The sequence below is a fragment of the Suncus etruscus genome, chromosome 7, assembly GCF_024139225.1.
Source record: "Suncus etruscus isolate mSunEtr1 chromosome 7, mSunEtr1.pri.cur, whole genome shotgun sequence".
In the NCBI taxonomy this organism is placed as follows: domain Eukaryota; kingdom Metazoa; phylum Chordata; class Mammalia; order Eulipotyphla; family Soricidae; genus Suncus; species Suncus etruscus.
In genome coordinates, this window is record NC_064854.1 from 24,089,461 (window position 1) to 24,106,203 (window position 16,743).

The window sequence follows — 16,743 nt, forward strand, 5'->3', positions numbered from 1 at the left end:
AGTATTCTACCAATTCCACTAGGAGTGATCCCTGAGCACAGTCAGGTGTGGCTCACAATCAAAACCATTAAAAAAATTTTTTTTAAACCATCTAACCAGCAGACTAGTTGCAAACCAAATGAGATCATAAATATAAAAGAACTTTGTTTTGGGGCTACCCCCAGCAGTGCTCAGGGCTTACTCCTAGCTTTGTGCTCAGGGATCACTCCCACAGACTCAAGGGATGGGAGAGTTCCAGGAATTGAACCTAGGTCCAAGGTGCAAAGCACACACCCTATCCACTGTGCTTGCTCTTCAGACCCCACATGAAAGAAGTTAATAACTTGGATATTAAAAAAATTACTTGTATCCCAGCAACTGATAACAACTTAACAGAAACCCATTAGCAAACCATCTGAACTTTATTCCAAGTTCCAAAGAAAACATTATAAGTAAATTCAAATGTACACTTTATTCAGAGATTAATATTCTGTGATGAAAAGTAACAACAACAAGCTGCTTAACCAACCAAAGAAAAATTAGAAAGTTCATCCACAGTAAAAAGAAAAAGATCTAAGAAAACGTCCCAATTCCCCACAACTCAATGAAGACATGGAAGCCTATCTGCCCATTTTCCGTCTCCTTACCTGTAGGAACACGTAGCCTGGCAGGACGCTGTCAAAGGAGGGGCTGCGGTACAGTGGGTCAGTCATGCGAACGCCTATCCCCCTGCGAAGAAAAACCCACATTGTCTCTCTAGAGGCACTTCTTGTCATCTTACGGACACCAGCCAGTGGCTTCTGAGTCAGCTCTGCCCTATTTACAGTTTCTACCTTCGACCACTGAATTCTCCTGGGGGAGGAAGGGGTTCCCTATAGTTGAGAAATGCTAGTCTACATAAACTGTTTCCAGGGAATGTCTAGGTAGCATGTCAAATATAAGATGCAGTTTGGTTTTGGGGTTGTCTTATTTTTATTTGGGGGTGGGGGGAGAAGTGTGACCGTGCTCAGGGTTTTCTTCTGGCTCTGTGCTCAAGGGTCACTCCTGGTAGAGATAAAAAAAAAAAAAAAAAACTAAACAGAAGTATCCTGCTTCTCACTTTATCTCAGTGATGGCTAACTTTTTTAAGCTCGAGTGCCCAAACTGATGCACAAAACCAAAGAATTTCCTCAAAGTGCCAGCACGTCCGCCCAATGGCCAGTCTAGCCCTGTTGCCAGGTGAGCTGCAAAGCAGACATCGGCACACTAGCCTCCCGATGCTCCGCATATCTTAATTGCAAACCTTCCGGCAAGTGCCAGCTGCAAGGCCTTCTCATGCCAATGCTGGCACGTGTGCCATAGGTTCGCCATACAGATAGAGTCTATCTCCTTTCCATACCCAGTTCTTGTCCAGAGTGATCATTTCCACCTCTCACTGTCATAGTGATCCCTTCTCTGCCCTAACTGCACTCCCCCCTATTTCTGGCAAGCTTCCTACCTCCTGGCCTTTGTCTCTATTGACTCTGAATACTATTGCCATACTATCTTATCTTTTTATGATGCATATATGGGAGTGATGGTTTTTGGGTCATACCCGGCGGTGCTCAGGGGTTACTCCTGGCTGTCTGCTCAGAAATAGCTCCTCGCAGGCACTGGGGACCATATGGGACACCAGGATTCAAACCAACCACCTTTGGTCCTGGATCGGCTGCTTGCAAGGCAAACGTCGCTGCGCTATATCCCTCTCTCTGTTTAATTGTGGAAAAACACAACTGTATTATGAACAATCATATAACCATGGTGTTTATTTTAAATAAAGTAAATTAAAAAATAAATAAAAGTCTAAAATAATTAAATAGTGGGGGCTGGAGCAATAGCACAGCATTAGAGCGTTTGCCTTGCATGCAGATGACCCAGGACAGAACCTGGGTTCAATCCCCGGCATCCCATATGGTTCCCTGAGCCTGCCACGAGTGGCAGAGCCAGGAGTAACCCCTGAACACTGCCAGATGTGGCCCAAAAAAGGAAAAGAAAAAGAAAAATAATTAAATAGAGATTGGTAGTATGCAAAGTAAACACTTTAACACCATACACTCTATCCAACCCTAGAAAGAAACCTAAGCATACTCAGGGACAGAAGAACATCAAAGTTTTTCCTTAGCCTTTTTTTTGTTTTTTTGGTTCACATCCGGCAGTGCTCTGGGGTTACTTCTGGCTCTATGCTCAGAAATCACTCCTGGCAGTCTTGGGGGACTATATGGGATGCTGGGATTCAAACCACCGTCCTTCTCCATGCAAAGCAAACATCCTACCTCCATGCTATCTCTCTAATCCCTTCCTTAGCCATTTTTGTCTTATTTTCTGTTTTCTTTGTTTGTTCTTGCTTGTTTGTTTTGGAGCCACACCCAGCAGCACTTAGGGGTTACTCCTGGATCTGTGCTTAAAGATCACTCCTGCAGCCTCTGGAGACCCCATGAAAAGCCGCAGATCAAATCCAGGTTAGTGGCAAGCAAAGCAAACACTTTACCCACTATGCCACCAGTCTGGCCCCAATGTGTTATTTTCTAATCAAAACCACCTACATATCAAAATGGCATGTTTAGGAGAAGCCTATTTTGCTCATCATCTCACCTCCTTTCTTCTTCCCTCCACTTTAGCCTTCATCTTGTGCTTATTGTTTTGTATCAGTGAATCCAATAAAATCAAGCAATTTCAATCCCAAGTAAAGCTGCTTGGTTCCTGCTGCCAGCCGGATTGGATCTAAACCACTTCATGGTTCAATCCTGACAATAGCAAGAAATATATAGAGGAAAACCTCTGAAATGTCACTATTCCACATTCAAAGGTCAGTTCATTGTTTAAATGATGCATTTACCTAAATTGAGATCCTAATCCTAACCACTGTCTAGGGGGCGCCAACATTAAACACCTAGAAATCATAACCTCTTTCATCACTTCAAAGACTTTTTGAACTGCCAATCACAAATGCATGGAAATACACATTCTGGGGCCAGCTTTGCTAACCCAGAAACCACCCAGGGTCCTCAGGTCTGAGCTCCTTTCTTACCACCCCTACCAAGTACAAGTGTATCATCTTTACAATATTTAATTATAAAATAAGGGGGCCAATGAGATAGCACAATGGATAAGACGCTTACCTTGCATGCAGCCTACCCAAGCTCAATCCCCAGAGCTGTGTAAGGTCCCCTGGGCTTTGTGAGAGACATGATCCCTGAGCTCAGAGGAAGGAGTAAGCTCTGAGTACAACTGGGAGCGACCCCTCAAAACAAAAATAAATTAATTAATGATAAAGAATATTTGAGTCAACGTTGTTTTTTTTTGTTTGTTTGTTTGTTTTTGCAGAGCCATGAATAAACCCAGAATCTCATCATGCAAGGAACTCTTCCCATTGGCCCTACATGTTCCTTTACATGCTGAGGCTAGAGAAATATTTCAAAGAGCTCAGCACAGACTTTACAGACAGGCCAAAGCTCAATACCAGGAACCACAAAGCCCATGAATCACCACTAGTGGCATGACCTCTGAGCTCAGAGAATGGGAGCTGCCTGCCTCCAAGTGCCACCAGGTATGGCCAAAATTCCCACTTCTCCTTCCCATCAAAAATGTTATTTTGTGGGGCCGGGAAGGTGGCGCTACAGGTTAGGTGTCTGCCTTGCAAGTAGATGGACCGCGGTTCGATCCCCCGGTGTCCCATATGGTCCCCCCAAGCCAGGGGTGATTTCTGAGCGCATAGCCAGGAGTAACCCCTGAGCTTCAAACGGGTGTGGCCCAAAAACCAAAAAAAAAAAAATGTTATTTTGTATTATGTATTACATAAAGCAATGGAGAATATTGGAACCAGACAGAAATATAGCATGTGGGGCCGGAGAGGTGGCACTAGAGGTAAGGTGGCTGCCTTGCAAGCACTAGCCAAGGAAGGACCGTGGTTTGATCCCCAGGTATCCCATATGGTCCCCCCAAGCCAGGGGCGTTTTCTGAGCGCTTAGCCAGGAGTAATCCCTGAGCATCAAATGAGTGTGACCCAAAAATACAAAAAAAAAGAAATACACCATGTAGGATGGTTGCTACCTGAGTGCTGCCAGGTGTGAACCAAAAACAAACAAACAAAAAAGTTATATAAAATGGAAGTTTATTATAGTCAGAAAAAGGATGGGGAAAAGCCATCCACTAATCTTCTGGCCAAGAGGATTAGTCAATGTATCCTTCCATAAGCTGACCAAGAAAACTCCTAACTGATTAGCTTAAATTTCTACTTTGGGAGAAATTTAAACTCACAGTATAATTAAATTTTTTTGTCTGGAGTCTTTTGGGGGGGTGAGTGTTTTTTTTTGTTGTTGTTTAAATTTCATTTCTAGAAATTAAATTTTGATGGGGTCCTTCATGAAGAATTTTACTCAGAGCCTATTTATATTCACCAACATGTAATCCTCTGCAGGGATGTGTGCTCTTTCCTCACTTAGGCAGAGCAAGGACCACACTGCTAGGTTTACATGCTTGAAGTGTTTCTAAAACATAGCTGCCTCCCACCACAAAGAAAAACCACTCAGAAAAGTCTTCTGGCAGTTATTCTAATTACCACATCAAACAAGAGAATGAAGAAGAGTTTATCAGTAGCAGTGCACTGGAGGATTCAGTCCAAGTATCAATTCTCTATTACAAACCCAAAGATAATCACCCAGATAGATGAAACCATGAAAGGCAAAAAGCTGCTTTGAACAAAGACTCTTCCACAAGCCTTTTCAAAGTGTATCCCTAGCAAGGCAATAGTGACCCCAAACACTAGGACTAACTCCTAAAACCTAAAGCCAGAGAAACATAATCACTGAGGTTCTGTGAGGGGACAGTATGAGAAGGCAAGGGGTACCAGCCGAATGCCAGTGATATCTCCCCATGCAGCAAGTTGGTATGCAAACAACCCAAACTTTCCTTTCCCATGCCCCATTTTCTCCCCCATAATGGGAAAGGGGTAGGGGGTGGAGGATTAGGGGGACAGACATAAGCCTTGCCTCCTGCCAACCTCTGAATAATGCTCCTAAAAACTGTGCAGCAAGGCAATGCTTGAGAACATACATCTTCAAAGTCACAAAGAGTAAACTCTGTCTAGGCACTTTGGAAGTTAAAACTGGGGAATTTAGAACTGGAGAAGCTGATCTTTACAAGCTGGAAGTTACTAACATTTAGGATTGGGGAAGCAGATCTTCAGAAGTTGGAAGTTATTGACATTTAGAATTGGGGAAGCTGATCAGACGTTTTCATTTCAATATGAGCCAAATAACTTCAACGTAGAACATTGGTTTCAACAGCCAGGTGTGAGTGAGGTGGGGCAACATTCAGCAGAGAGGGTATGTACCATGCAATTATGAAACTAACCAGAACTCTGGGAATAGTCTGAGAATAGTCTGGGAATAGCCTGTCAAAGAGAGTGGATAGCTAACAAATGTATGTAAAACCTGGGTAGGGTGTTTGTCTTGCATGTAACTGACCTGGGTTCAATCCCCAGTATTCCATTTGGTCCTCTGAGTATTGCCACAAGTAATTCTTCAGAGCAGAGCCAAGAATTACTGAGCATTCCTGAGTAATTTTGAGTGTAGCCAAAAAACAAAATAACACAGGGTGCAGTGGTCAGGCATATGCCTTGCATGTGGCTGATCCAGGATGGATCTTGGTTCAATCCCTGGTGTCCCGTGTGGTACCCCAAGCCAGAGCGATTTCTGAACAATTTCTGAGTGCATAGCCAGGAGTAACCCCTGAGCGTCACCAGGGGTGTCCCAAAATTAAACAAATTAAAAAAAAGAAAAAAAATGAAGTTAGAACTACCAGCCATAGATGATTAAGAACTAATTGTACTGGGGCCAGGGGCCAGAGCACTGGCACAGCAGGTAGGGCATTTCATGTTAATATTTAATTTTAAATTAAAACTATTTGTTATTAAAATTGTTCTTTTCTTAAAATTAGAATGTAAAAAAATATTAACTGGATTCATTCATCCTTTACCTAAACAAGTACTATTCTCCAACAACACAGAAAATTACAAAATAATAAAATTATTTTTTCCAAAACAATAGGGTTAGTTATTATACAAAAAAAAAAAAAGGTCCATACAAAGCCTTGTCCTACATTACTGTATTACCCTTGTAACACCCCAGTGGCAGCCATAAAATACATAAAATAGGTCTGCCCCTTTACGAAAGACTTAGTCAACTGTTATACTGCTATTGGCTGGCTAGAGCTATGTATGAACAGCAGCCCCCCGGCCAGTGAGGCGGGGGCTGCGGGGGGGGGGGGGGGGGGGGGGGAGGGGGAGGAGTTGTTGTGGCAATTTCAAGAGGGCAGTTTGAGAAGCAATCTGATGGAACTGTTTCTACTGTTTTTCTCCCTGATTTGGACAGACCACTGGCTTTATCTTTTTGGACTGCTTTTCCTTTACTTTGAATAACTATTCATTTTTAACTGGCCCTCAATCTGACCTTATCCTGGTCTCTTTCTCTCTCCTTTCTCCCTCTCCCAGCTTGTCATAAGGCCCCTGGCTACTCTATTTAAAAAAGGCTTGAAGTATCCTGTCTGAATCCTTCCTGCTCAGCCTCTGAAAAACTGAAGGCCTCCACACAGACTTACAATGAAACTAGATATACTCTCTAAAATTCTTGTTCTTTTTGGGTTCTTGATCACACCAGCCTCAGGGGCTATTCCTTTTTTTTTGGGGGGGGGTTTGGGTCACACCTGGTGGTGCTCAGGGGTTACTCCTGGCTGTATGCTCAGAAATAGCTCCTGGCAGGCACAGGGGACCATATGGGACACCGGGATTCGAACCAACCACCTTTGGTCCTGGATTGGCTGCTTGCAAGGCAAACGCTGCTGTGCTATCTCTCCGGGCCCTGCTATTCCTTTTTCCTGGTTGTGCTCAGGGGACCACATGGGATGTTGGGTTTGAACCCAGCAGGGCCACGTGCAAGGTTAATGCCCTACCTGCTAGATCTCTCCAGGCCCTCTAAATTCTTGAGCCAGACAAAAAATAAAGGGTAGTAATTTCCATTTCCCTCCAAACACGAAATGACGTACTTTAGTTCCGGAAGCCCGCTGAAGATTTCCTTGCGGCTCACTTCAGCAACACCATTTCCAAGAAACACTTTTGTTCCGTCAAATTCTTTTGCTCCTTTTTTACATTTGCCTTTAATATCTGAGTACACAGAAATCGTATCTCCAGCTTTCATAACTAGTAAAAAAGGGAAAATTGCATTTTAGTGTTTTAGACTTTGGTAGAAGAAAAGGGAAAACTCTCCAGGTGAGACAGAGGTGGAATTAAGGAGGGGTTGAGTTTCCAGTCTATTCTGGCTGTGCTAAATCAGTTTCCCAAACAGAAAACAGCTTTAATTTCCTAACTGAAGGTCTACTCACTCCAGGAAAACAAAGAAGCAGTCTAAACCTCTACCTGAGCCAGAAATGTTTGGTCAAGCAGAAGGATGGGTACCTTCTATTTGTTACTCTTTCCCCAAAAACAAGTATTTTCTAGAAGACATCATATATATAGTTATCTTGGGCTTAATCTTAACTGCTCTGTTTTCCTCCCCCAAATCTCTCTAAACAAATATCACATCCATTTCCTTTTCTTTTTTCTTTTTTACTTTTCATTTCTTTTTTATTGAATCGCCAATAATCCATTTACTTATAGAAAGAAAAACACTGGCAAAACACCTTAAACAAATGCCTGATTGTGTATCCTTTTAAGATCACTTCCTCACAGGCTTCATTACACATAAACCTTGGCAATTATCTGATAAAGGTATATTAAGAGAATATGTGATAATTTAACAATATTATCACTTATTCATTACATGTTATTTCATGTAAGCTTTGGGATATTTGTATCTAAATACTGAACTTACGTGCTGAGGCTGACACGATTCCTGGCACATAGACGTGGGCACCTCTCAGCACCGCATTGCCACACTGGGCGCCAACCACGGCTTCAAAAGGCTGCTTCTTGATGTTCTTCCTTTGGGCATATGACAAGAGAAAACAATAACAGGCCTCCAACACCTCCAACCTTCTCCACATTTCCATCTTGCCCTGAGGACATCATCCCTTTGACTTTCCCAAGACAATACAACTAAAGAACAGATTGGGAAGGGGGAAAAGGAGCTGGAGGTGTTTGTTGCTCAAGTAGTATTTTCCTGACAGTACTCAATCCCTGGCATGGAGTGTGGGTAAAGAGGATATATACATAAAAGGAAAGCTACTATTTATAAGAAAAATTTTTCTTAAGAAGATGGGTACAGGGGCTGGAGCATTTGCCTTGCATGTGGCTGACCCAGGACTGACCTAGGTTCAATCCCCAGCATCCTGTATGGTAACCCGAGCCAGGAGAAATTTCTGAGTGCATAGCCAGGATTAACCCTTGAGCGTCAGGATTAACCCTTGAGCGTCACAGGGTATGCCCACCCCCCCAAAAAAAATAAGATGGGTACTGAGGAAAAAAAAATGAAAAAGGGAGCCCAGTAGAAAAGCAAAGCAATAGAGTGGCATGGGAGGGGGGGTGTCAGTGAAAAAGCAGAGAGGAGCTCAGTTGAGGGCTCAGGGCAGACCCAAGTTTGATCCTCAGCACTGCACATGGTCCCCCAGCTCCACCAGGAGTGATGATCTCTGAGCAGAGTCAGAAGTAATCCTTGAGCAAAGCCTGGTGTGGCCTAAATAAACAGAATTCTTTGTCTAGCCTACCCTTTGCCCTCTTGAGGCCTTTTCTAGTTTAGATTTCTACTGAAATTAAAACTCATTTTAAACAAAATGAGTATTAGTTACTACAGATAACTTGGCCACTGGAAGCTGGATGTAGGGTGAAGACTGGGATGCTTAGTTCTTCAAACTCTTCCATCAGCTGATTCTCATGATTTGATTTCAAGTGCAGCTTTTAACCAAGAGAAATGCATATGACCTGAAATGAATGAACATGGGCCACTCTGGAATGGTTTGGACTTGCTGTTACCAAGCAGTTCAGAATTGGTCTGCCATAGAACTTTTATGTTAATTTTCAAGCTATTAGATTTAAAAAACCACTTGAGAAAGTATGGATTTGAAACCCAAACCTTTTCAGTGTATGGAACCAGTTCTGCAATCTCAGTTTTGTGGGTCTGGGTTTTGTTTTGTTTTGCTTGTAGTTTTTTATGTGTTTTCTGTGTTTGTGTGTTTTGTCTGTGTGTTCAGCACACATATGCACACTCGTGAAGGCAAGAGAAATCCAAGAGAAAGAAAGAATCCCTTTCACAGATTTACTGAATTCCTTGGGTTCAAGCCCTGCTGTTAAAAATAAACACCCTAAATTTAAAGACTAAACATCTTGTCTCCCAAGTCAACCAACTCAAAGAGAGTGATTCTCTTTCAGTTACTCTTTCAAATCCCTAAATTTTTCACTTACATTCTTAATCATTCAGTTGTACATTTTAGAGCTCTTCAAAATAAAGAGACTGTCTCCATCTTATAAGTATACATATACACATATCACCCATTTTATCAACTATGAATGCAATGTGACAAAAATGTCATATTTTTAAGTGTTCACTAAAATCTGTTAAAGTGATTTCATAATCTACTGTGTGTCATGCTCTAAATGTAGTAAGCTTGTAAAAGTAATGACTAAAAATTGCTAAAGGGGGGGCTGGAGAGATAGCATGATATCTAAGGTGTTTTGCCTTGCATGCAGAAGGTCGATGGTTCGAATCCTGGCATCCCATATGGTCCTCCGAGCCTGCCAGGAGCGATACCTGAGCTCATTGCCAGAAGTAATCCCTGAGCGCTGCCAAGTGTGACTCAAAAACAAACAAACAAAACAAACAAACAAACAAAAATTGCTAAAGAAAAAGAAGACAGAAAGAAAGACCTAAAATGACTAAAATAAACAAAGCCAGAGGCCAGCACAGTGGGTAGGGTGTTTATTTTACATGCAGTTGACCTGGGATCCTGGGTTTGATCCCCAGCAACCCATATGGTTCCCCAAGCCTGCCAGGAGTAATCTCTTAGCACTGATGGGTATGGCCCCAAAATAAAAAAATAAATAAATAAAATCAACAAATACAAAGGCAAAAGGCAATTCTCAACTACCTAAACTGAGACACTCCTTGAAGAGGGCAAATGTTCGAATTTTAAAAATCACTGGTGAAGGGGAATGTTCTTTTTTATAACTAAAACCCAACTACAAACATGTTTGTAATCATGGTGCTTAAATAGATAATACTAAAAGAATACAAAAAATAAAAAAATAGAACACTTAACAAGATATTAATCAGAATAAAGAACTCAGAAAATAAGTACAGAAAATAAGTTCCACCCATCCATTTGAACTGTGCATTTGGAATAAGAATGTTAACACATTCTTACAATGCTAACAAAAATAGGCTGGTGATAGGCTGGGGCATTAGTACAGTGAGTGGAGCTCGCCTTGCTCACAGTGAACCTGGGTTCCATCCCCAGCAACCCATATTATTCTCCAAGCCCACCAGGGTTAATTCCAGAATGCAGAGCCAGGAGTAAGCCTGGAGCACTGGCCCTTGTGACCCAAAAACAAAAACAAAACAGGTTGGAAGGGCCTTAAGGGAAATTTTAAGAGTAAGGATTTCCTTATTTTTCACAGTGGAAAATCCAAAGGCATAATGAAAGTGATAAATTTAAAACACTAAAAGAACTGACTCACATCTTTTAGAAATGAAGAGTAGGTAAGTGAAATTACAATTATAAACGAACTTTTAATACTTTCATATAGATTATTGTTTGACAGTTTAATTAATGTTCTGTTAAATAGCTTAGATCACTACAATTAACAACATGAAAAAATTTTTTTCTTTTTGGTTTTTGGGTCACATCCGGTGATGCTCAAGGATTATTCCTGACTGCTCAAAAATCACTCCTGGCAGGCTCAGGAGACCACGTGGGATGCCGAGAATCGAACCCAGGTCTGCAGGTCCATCCCAGGTTGGTCACATGAAGGCAAATACCCTACTGCTGTGCTATCTTTCCGGCCCCATGAAAAAAATGATTAAGGTGAGGTAAAAGCATAGAAAATACCTAAAGCATCGTAACATTTTAAAAGAACTAAAATGACTATTAGCAAGAATGGAGGAAGCAAAATTTGATAAAATGCTGGAAACAGAGGTAAAATTTTTACCATGTAAAATTGTCTGTTACTCAGATATGCTCAGATCTCTAAACCATTAATTCTACATAATGCCAAATTTAGTCTTGGAGACTTGAACACACAAATGTTCAAAACACATTTGGCGCAAAGCAAAAACAGAAGTTAAATGTTTATCAACAGAGTTGAGAAAGATTAAACTCAATGATTAAAATACACTAGCTGGAGCTAAAGCAATAGGATAGAGGGCAGGTAAACGCAGGTTTGATTCCTGGTACCCCATAAAAGCCACCACCCCAAAGGAATAATCCCTAGGGCCAGCTGGAGTGATAACACAGGGTAGGGCATTTGCCTTGCACACAGACAACCTAGACTCAGGTTCAATCCCCAGCATCCCATATGGTCCCCCAAACCTGCCAGGAACAATATATGAGCAGAGAGAGGAGTAACCCCTGCAACACTGGGTGTGGCCCCCAAACAAAACAAATAAAAAAAATAATCCTTGAATGCAGACTCAAGAATAATCCCATTCTTATTAGAAGCAATGCCAGGTATGAGAACTTACATATATCATGGGAAAACGTACACAATACAACCTTTAAGAAAGCATGCTAGCTAGCTGGAGCCAGAGTGGTGGTGCAAGAGGTAAAGTACCTGCTTTGTGTGTGTTAGCCTGTCTAGGACGAGCTGTGGTTCCATCCCCAGGTGTCCCATAAAGTCCCCCCCCACCCCACCCCACCCCCGCCAGGAGCGATTTCTGAGCTCATAGCCAGGAGTAACCTCTGAGTGTCACCAGGTGTGGCCCAAAAACAAAAAACAAAAAGAAAACATGCTAGAGGGGCTGGAGAGATAGTGGCAGGGCGTTTGCCTTGCACGTGCCCAACTCGTGACAGATCCTGGTTCGATCTGAGCCTGCCAAGAGCAATTTCTAAGCACAGAGCCAGGAGTAACCCCTAAGAGTCACGTCACCGGGTGTGGCCCAAAAACCAAAACCAAAACCAAAACTAAAATCAAAAGAAAGCATGCTATAAAACATAATCAGACAAGTCATATTCCTTTCTAATAATGTAGGGCTTTGCAAGCAGCTGGCCCTGATTCCAGCCTTAGCACCACCTATAGCTCCCTGAGCACTGCAAGGAGTGACTCCTAGGAGCACACACTGATAAGGTCCTATCCCCATTCCAAATAAATAAAAACTGAAAAATATTTTTTTCTTACATTGAGTACCCCCATAAGACCAGAGACATGGCTCAGCAGAAAAGCACACCTCTACATATTCAATCCTGGATCTCTAACACTGGGAGGGACAAAACTGCAGGTATAAATGCACATCAGCATAATTTCCAGTATCTGTGCTGAGAGTCTAGAAAATATCTGATCCAAGTTCAGACTTTTTGTTTGTTTTTGGTCTTTGGGTCACACCCGATGGCATTCAGGGGTTACTCCTGGCTGTGTTCAGAAATCACCATTGGCTAGCTGGGGAGACCATATGGGATGCCAGGATTCGAACCGCCACCCGTCTGTGTTGGTTGCGTGCAAGGCAAATGCCTTACTGCTGTGCTATTGCTCCGGCCCCTATGTCTGACTTTTATAAAGAAACCAATTATAAAAGTTTCTTTTATAAAATACAACATACAGCTAAAAATTAAGAGTACTTTTTAACAGGAAAAATGGCCAAGAAAAAAAACCTGCAATTCTGTGTTCTTATTAGAAGCATACAAAAGACCTGTGTTTATGAACTGTCATCTGCTTCCTTTAACACTGACAAGATGAGAGAAACCAAAACCCTGGTTTACTGGTAGAGCAGGTGCAGAAAACGTTTTGAGGTAAGGGAAACAGGTCAACATCTTGATATGTTGAGTGTTGGCTTTGCTGCTGTTTAAATGTACACGAGCTCAGCAAATGGCATTTCGTTGTAAGCAAGTTTCACATTGAAAATCTCAAAGAAATTGTTCAAGTGCAAAACATGTGCTCATCCCCAGAAAACTTGAGCTTCTTTCTCCTCCTCTAATTAAGCCCTGTTACTCATTAAGCTATCCCCCCCACCAAACTTTAGCACAAATATGTGTAGTTATTTATGTTTTTTAATGAGAAAAAATGTGATTCGGGAATTGTCACCACCCACAAAAGGAAGCATGCACCAGACATGGCTTTTGGCCTTCCTGGTGCAGTGCCTAATTTTCCTCCCAAGAAATATCTGCCAGAAGGCCTGTTTGAAGAACTCAATCATTGACCATTGCGTGGATTGCTGGCTATATTTCTGACATGGCTGTGACATCATATATCTCTTTACTTTTATTTATTTGATTTTTGTCTCCTTTTCTACTACAGAAATTCGGCCTTAGCTTTTCTGCACTCACAAAGAAATTTCAGGGCCCGGAGAGATAGCACAGCAGTGTTTGCCTTGCAAGCAGCCAATCCAGGACCAAAGGTGGTTGGTTCGAATCCTGGTGTCCCATATGGTCCCCCGTGCCTGCCAGGAGCTATTTCTGAGCAGACAGCCAGGAGTAACCCCTGAGCACTGCCAGGTGTGGCGCAAAAACCAAAAAAAAAAAAAGACAAAGGAATTTCAGTACCAAAGCAAGCTGCTAGAAGTTCCCTGCTGGCTTAGTATATTTGCAACTCAAAGCTCACCAGCTACCTGTCTTTCTGTCAGGCTTTTACTTCCCAAGGCCAAGTCAAAACATAGCATCTTCAAGACAATGGTCTTCTCTCCCTGCCTTTGAACATCAACAGCAGCAGCATGATTTCTGCCTTGGGGACTCTCCCTGTCACTTTGAATACCTGCTTGCAAACAGGTTTGGTCAGTGTAGAATTAGATTATTTTACTAGGTATATTCTGTACCCCTTTCTTTAGTGTTACTCTCTTTCTATTACCAGATCATAGGAAGTGGGTCTTAGCCCTCAGGTTAAGAATATTTGTTGGGGCCTGCGAGGTGGCGCTAGAGGTAAGGTGTCTGCCTTGCAAGCACTAGCCAAGGATCAGGACCTCGGTTGATCCCCAGCATCCCATATGGTTCCCCCAAGCCAGGGGCAATTTCTGAGCACTTAGCCAGGAGTAACCCCTGAGCATCAAACGGGTGTGGCCCATAAAACCAAACCAAAAAAAAAAAAGAATATTTGTTATCAGGAGTAAACCAGGATTCCTGCTATCCCTTAATTTACATCTCTTAATGACACCTAAGGCCAGAAACTTCTTTGATATGTAAGAATTTAGCCTTCCTTTTATCCTCTAACTCCTAATTGAAACCTATTCTATTCTAAGATTACAAACCACCTAATGCTATGTGTATTTGTTCTAAAATCAAACAATGTATATTACATTCCTTTCATGTTACCACTGCCTCTTTTTCCCTTTATATACTCCCCTGCCTGAAGATTAAATTTGTCGCACTCTTGCCAGAAAGGTGTTGACCCCACACATACTGCGTGTGGTATCATTATTTCATATTTCATATCCGTCCGCCTCATGTGCCTGCTTTCTCCTCGTAAAGATTCTCGGACCCTATGAAGGTTTTGCTTAGGGACGCAGCAACACGTCCACAGCAGGGGACACAGTAAACTTGCGTTTGATCCGCAGCACAACATATATTTCTGAGCTCCAAACAGGGAAAATCCCTAAGCAGAGAGACAGAAATAAGCCAGGGGGAACCTAGAATAAGCCTGTAATACAGCTGGGTATGGAATTCTTCTCCCACCCCCAAGAGTAATTATCATACACATAGCAACATGCTTTGATAATTACACACAACACTTTTATTTGCATATATAATTCTCCTACATCAAAGCCAAAATAATATTCCTCTACATCAGGGGTCTTCAAACTATGGCCCGCAGGCCACATATTGTATTTATTCCCATTTTGTTTCTTCACTTCTAAATAAGATATATGCAGTGTGCATAGAAATTTGTTCATGGGCCCGAAGAGATAGTACAGCGGTGTTTGCCTTGCAAGCAGCCTATCCAGGACCAAAGGTGGTTGGTTCGAATCCCGATGTCCCATATGGTCCCCTGTGCCTGCCAGGAGCTATTTCTGAGCAGACAGCCAGGAGTAATCCCTGAGCAAATGCCAGGTGTGGCCCAAAAAACAAAAAACAAAAAAACAAAAAAAAAAAGAAATTTGTTCATAATTTTTGTTTTTACTATAATCTGGCCCTCCAACAGTCTGAAGGACAGTGAACTAGCCCCCTGTTTAAAAAGTTTGAGGACCTCTGCATGAATAACCCATAATTTATTGTATCTCTAATCCACTAATAGCCACTAAATTACTTTATACTTTTACTATAACTCTTACAGGTATAAAAAAAATTATCCTATAACTAGAGACTTTTGTTGCTCAGAAATAGAACACTCATTATATTCAGGGTATTTAAATTTTTCTAAATATATACTTTTAAAATATGTAAATAAGTAGAAAACTGCATGATTTGTTCAAATACACAGTAATTTCTCATAATTATGAATGAATTTAACATTTTTAAACATACTAGATAATATTTATGTGCTTTATATTTTTATTGTAGCTAAAAACAGTTATAACAATCTAAAAAAATACAAGGAAGCTTCTTAAAAAGCAAAAAATAATCAATATCTACATCTAATAAATAAAAAAATTAACTATTCTAAAGCCAGAGATATAGTACTTGCATTGTATGTGGTAAACCTCAATACCAACACTTGATATGGTTCCCTGAGCCCCACCAGGATTAAACCCTGAGCACAGAGTGAGGATTAAGCTCTGGCACCATTGAATGTGTCTCCTAAAAGTTCTCAAGGGTGGGAAGGCCATTCTGAGTCTTCTCTTATCATCTTTTCCATCATGAAATATGAAGCCACTTATGAATTTGTGAATTCCTGATTTTTGCTAAAAATGGAGAAACATTATTATCAAAAAAAAAAAAAAACGGTGACAAGAAAGAACGAACTTATGACAAATCTCTATTTAGAATAATTTGAAAGTGCGACCATTACCTTGGTCCAATTACAGGAATAAGCAGGACATCCTGAAGGTCTGGGTGATCCAGTATAGGAACGCTGAAACCATTATACTGCTGTTAAGAGCAACACAACAACTGCTGTTAAAGCAAGCAACAAAGCTGATACAGTTCAACAGTTCAACTTGCAGAGCTTTTCAGTATCATAACCTCAAAGCACATGCTTTTATGGGATATTTTTTTTTAAATCTAAGAATTAGAAACTATGACTTTTTTATTATTGAATTTCTTTTGGAGAGGGTTGGGTCACACCGGCAGCACTCAGGGGTTACTCCTGGCTAAGAGCTCAGAAATCGCTCCTGGCAGGCTCGGGGGACCATATGGGATGCCGGGATTTGAACCACCATCCTTCTGCATGCAAGGCAAATGCCTTAACTCCATGCTATTTCTCTGACCCCATCTATTATTGAATTTCAAAGCATCTTGACTTCTTCATAATGCTCAACTCCTTTAAAATATGGCTTTATAGAGCCGGAGAGATAGCATGGAGGTAAGGTGTTTGCCTTGCATGCAAAAGGATGGTGATTCGAATCCTGGCATCCCATATGGTCCCCAGAGCCTGCCAGGAGCGACTTTTGAGTACAGAGCCAGGTGTGACCCAAAAGCCAAAAAAAAAAAAAAAAAATGGCTTTATAAATACAAACTATTTTC

At 41.5% G+C, this 16,743-nt stretch overlaps 1 protein-coding gene across 1 annotated transcript in view; it reads right to left on the reverse strand.

The window, feature by feature from the left end:
* NSUN6 (NOP2/Sun RNA methyltransferase 6) overlaps positions 1-16,743 on the reverse strand; it is a 36,080-nt gene that overhangs the window by 13,421 nt on the left and 5,916 nt on the right. Inside the window, exons 3-6 of the mRNA XM_049777796.1 lie at positions 16,070-16,149; positions 7,863-7,972; positions 7,039-7,192; positions 627-708 (exon numbers count right to left, since the gene is read on the reverse strand). Coding sequence (XP_049633753.1) covers positions 627-708; positions 7,039-7,192; positions 7,863-7,972; positions 16,070-16,149 — 426 coding nt within the window. The remainder of the gene's footprint in view (positions 1-626; positions 709-7,038; positions 7,193-7,862; positions 7,973-16,069; positions 16,150-16,743) is intronic.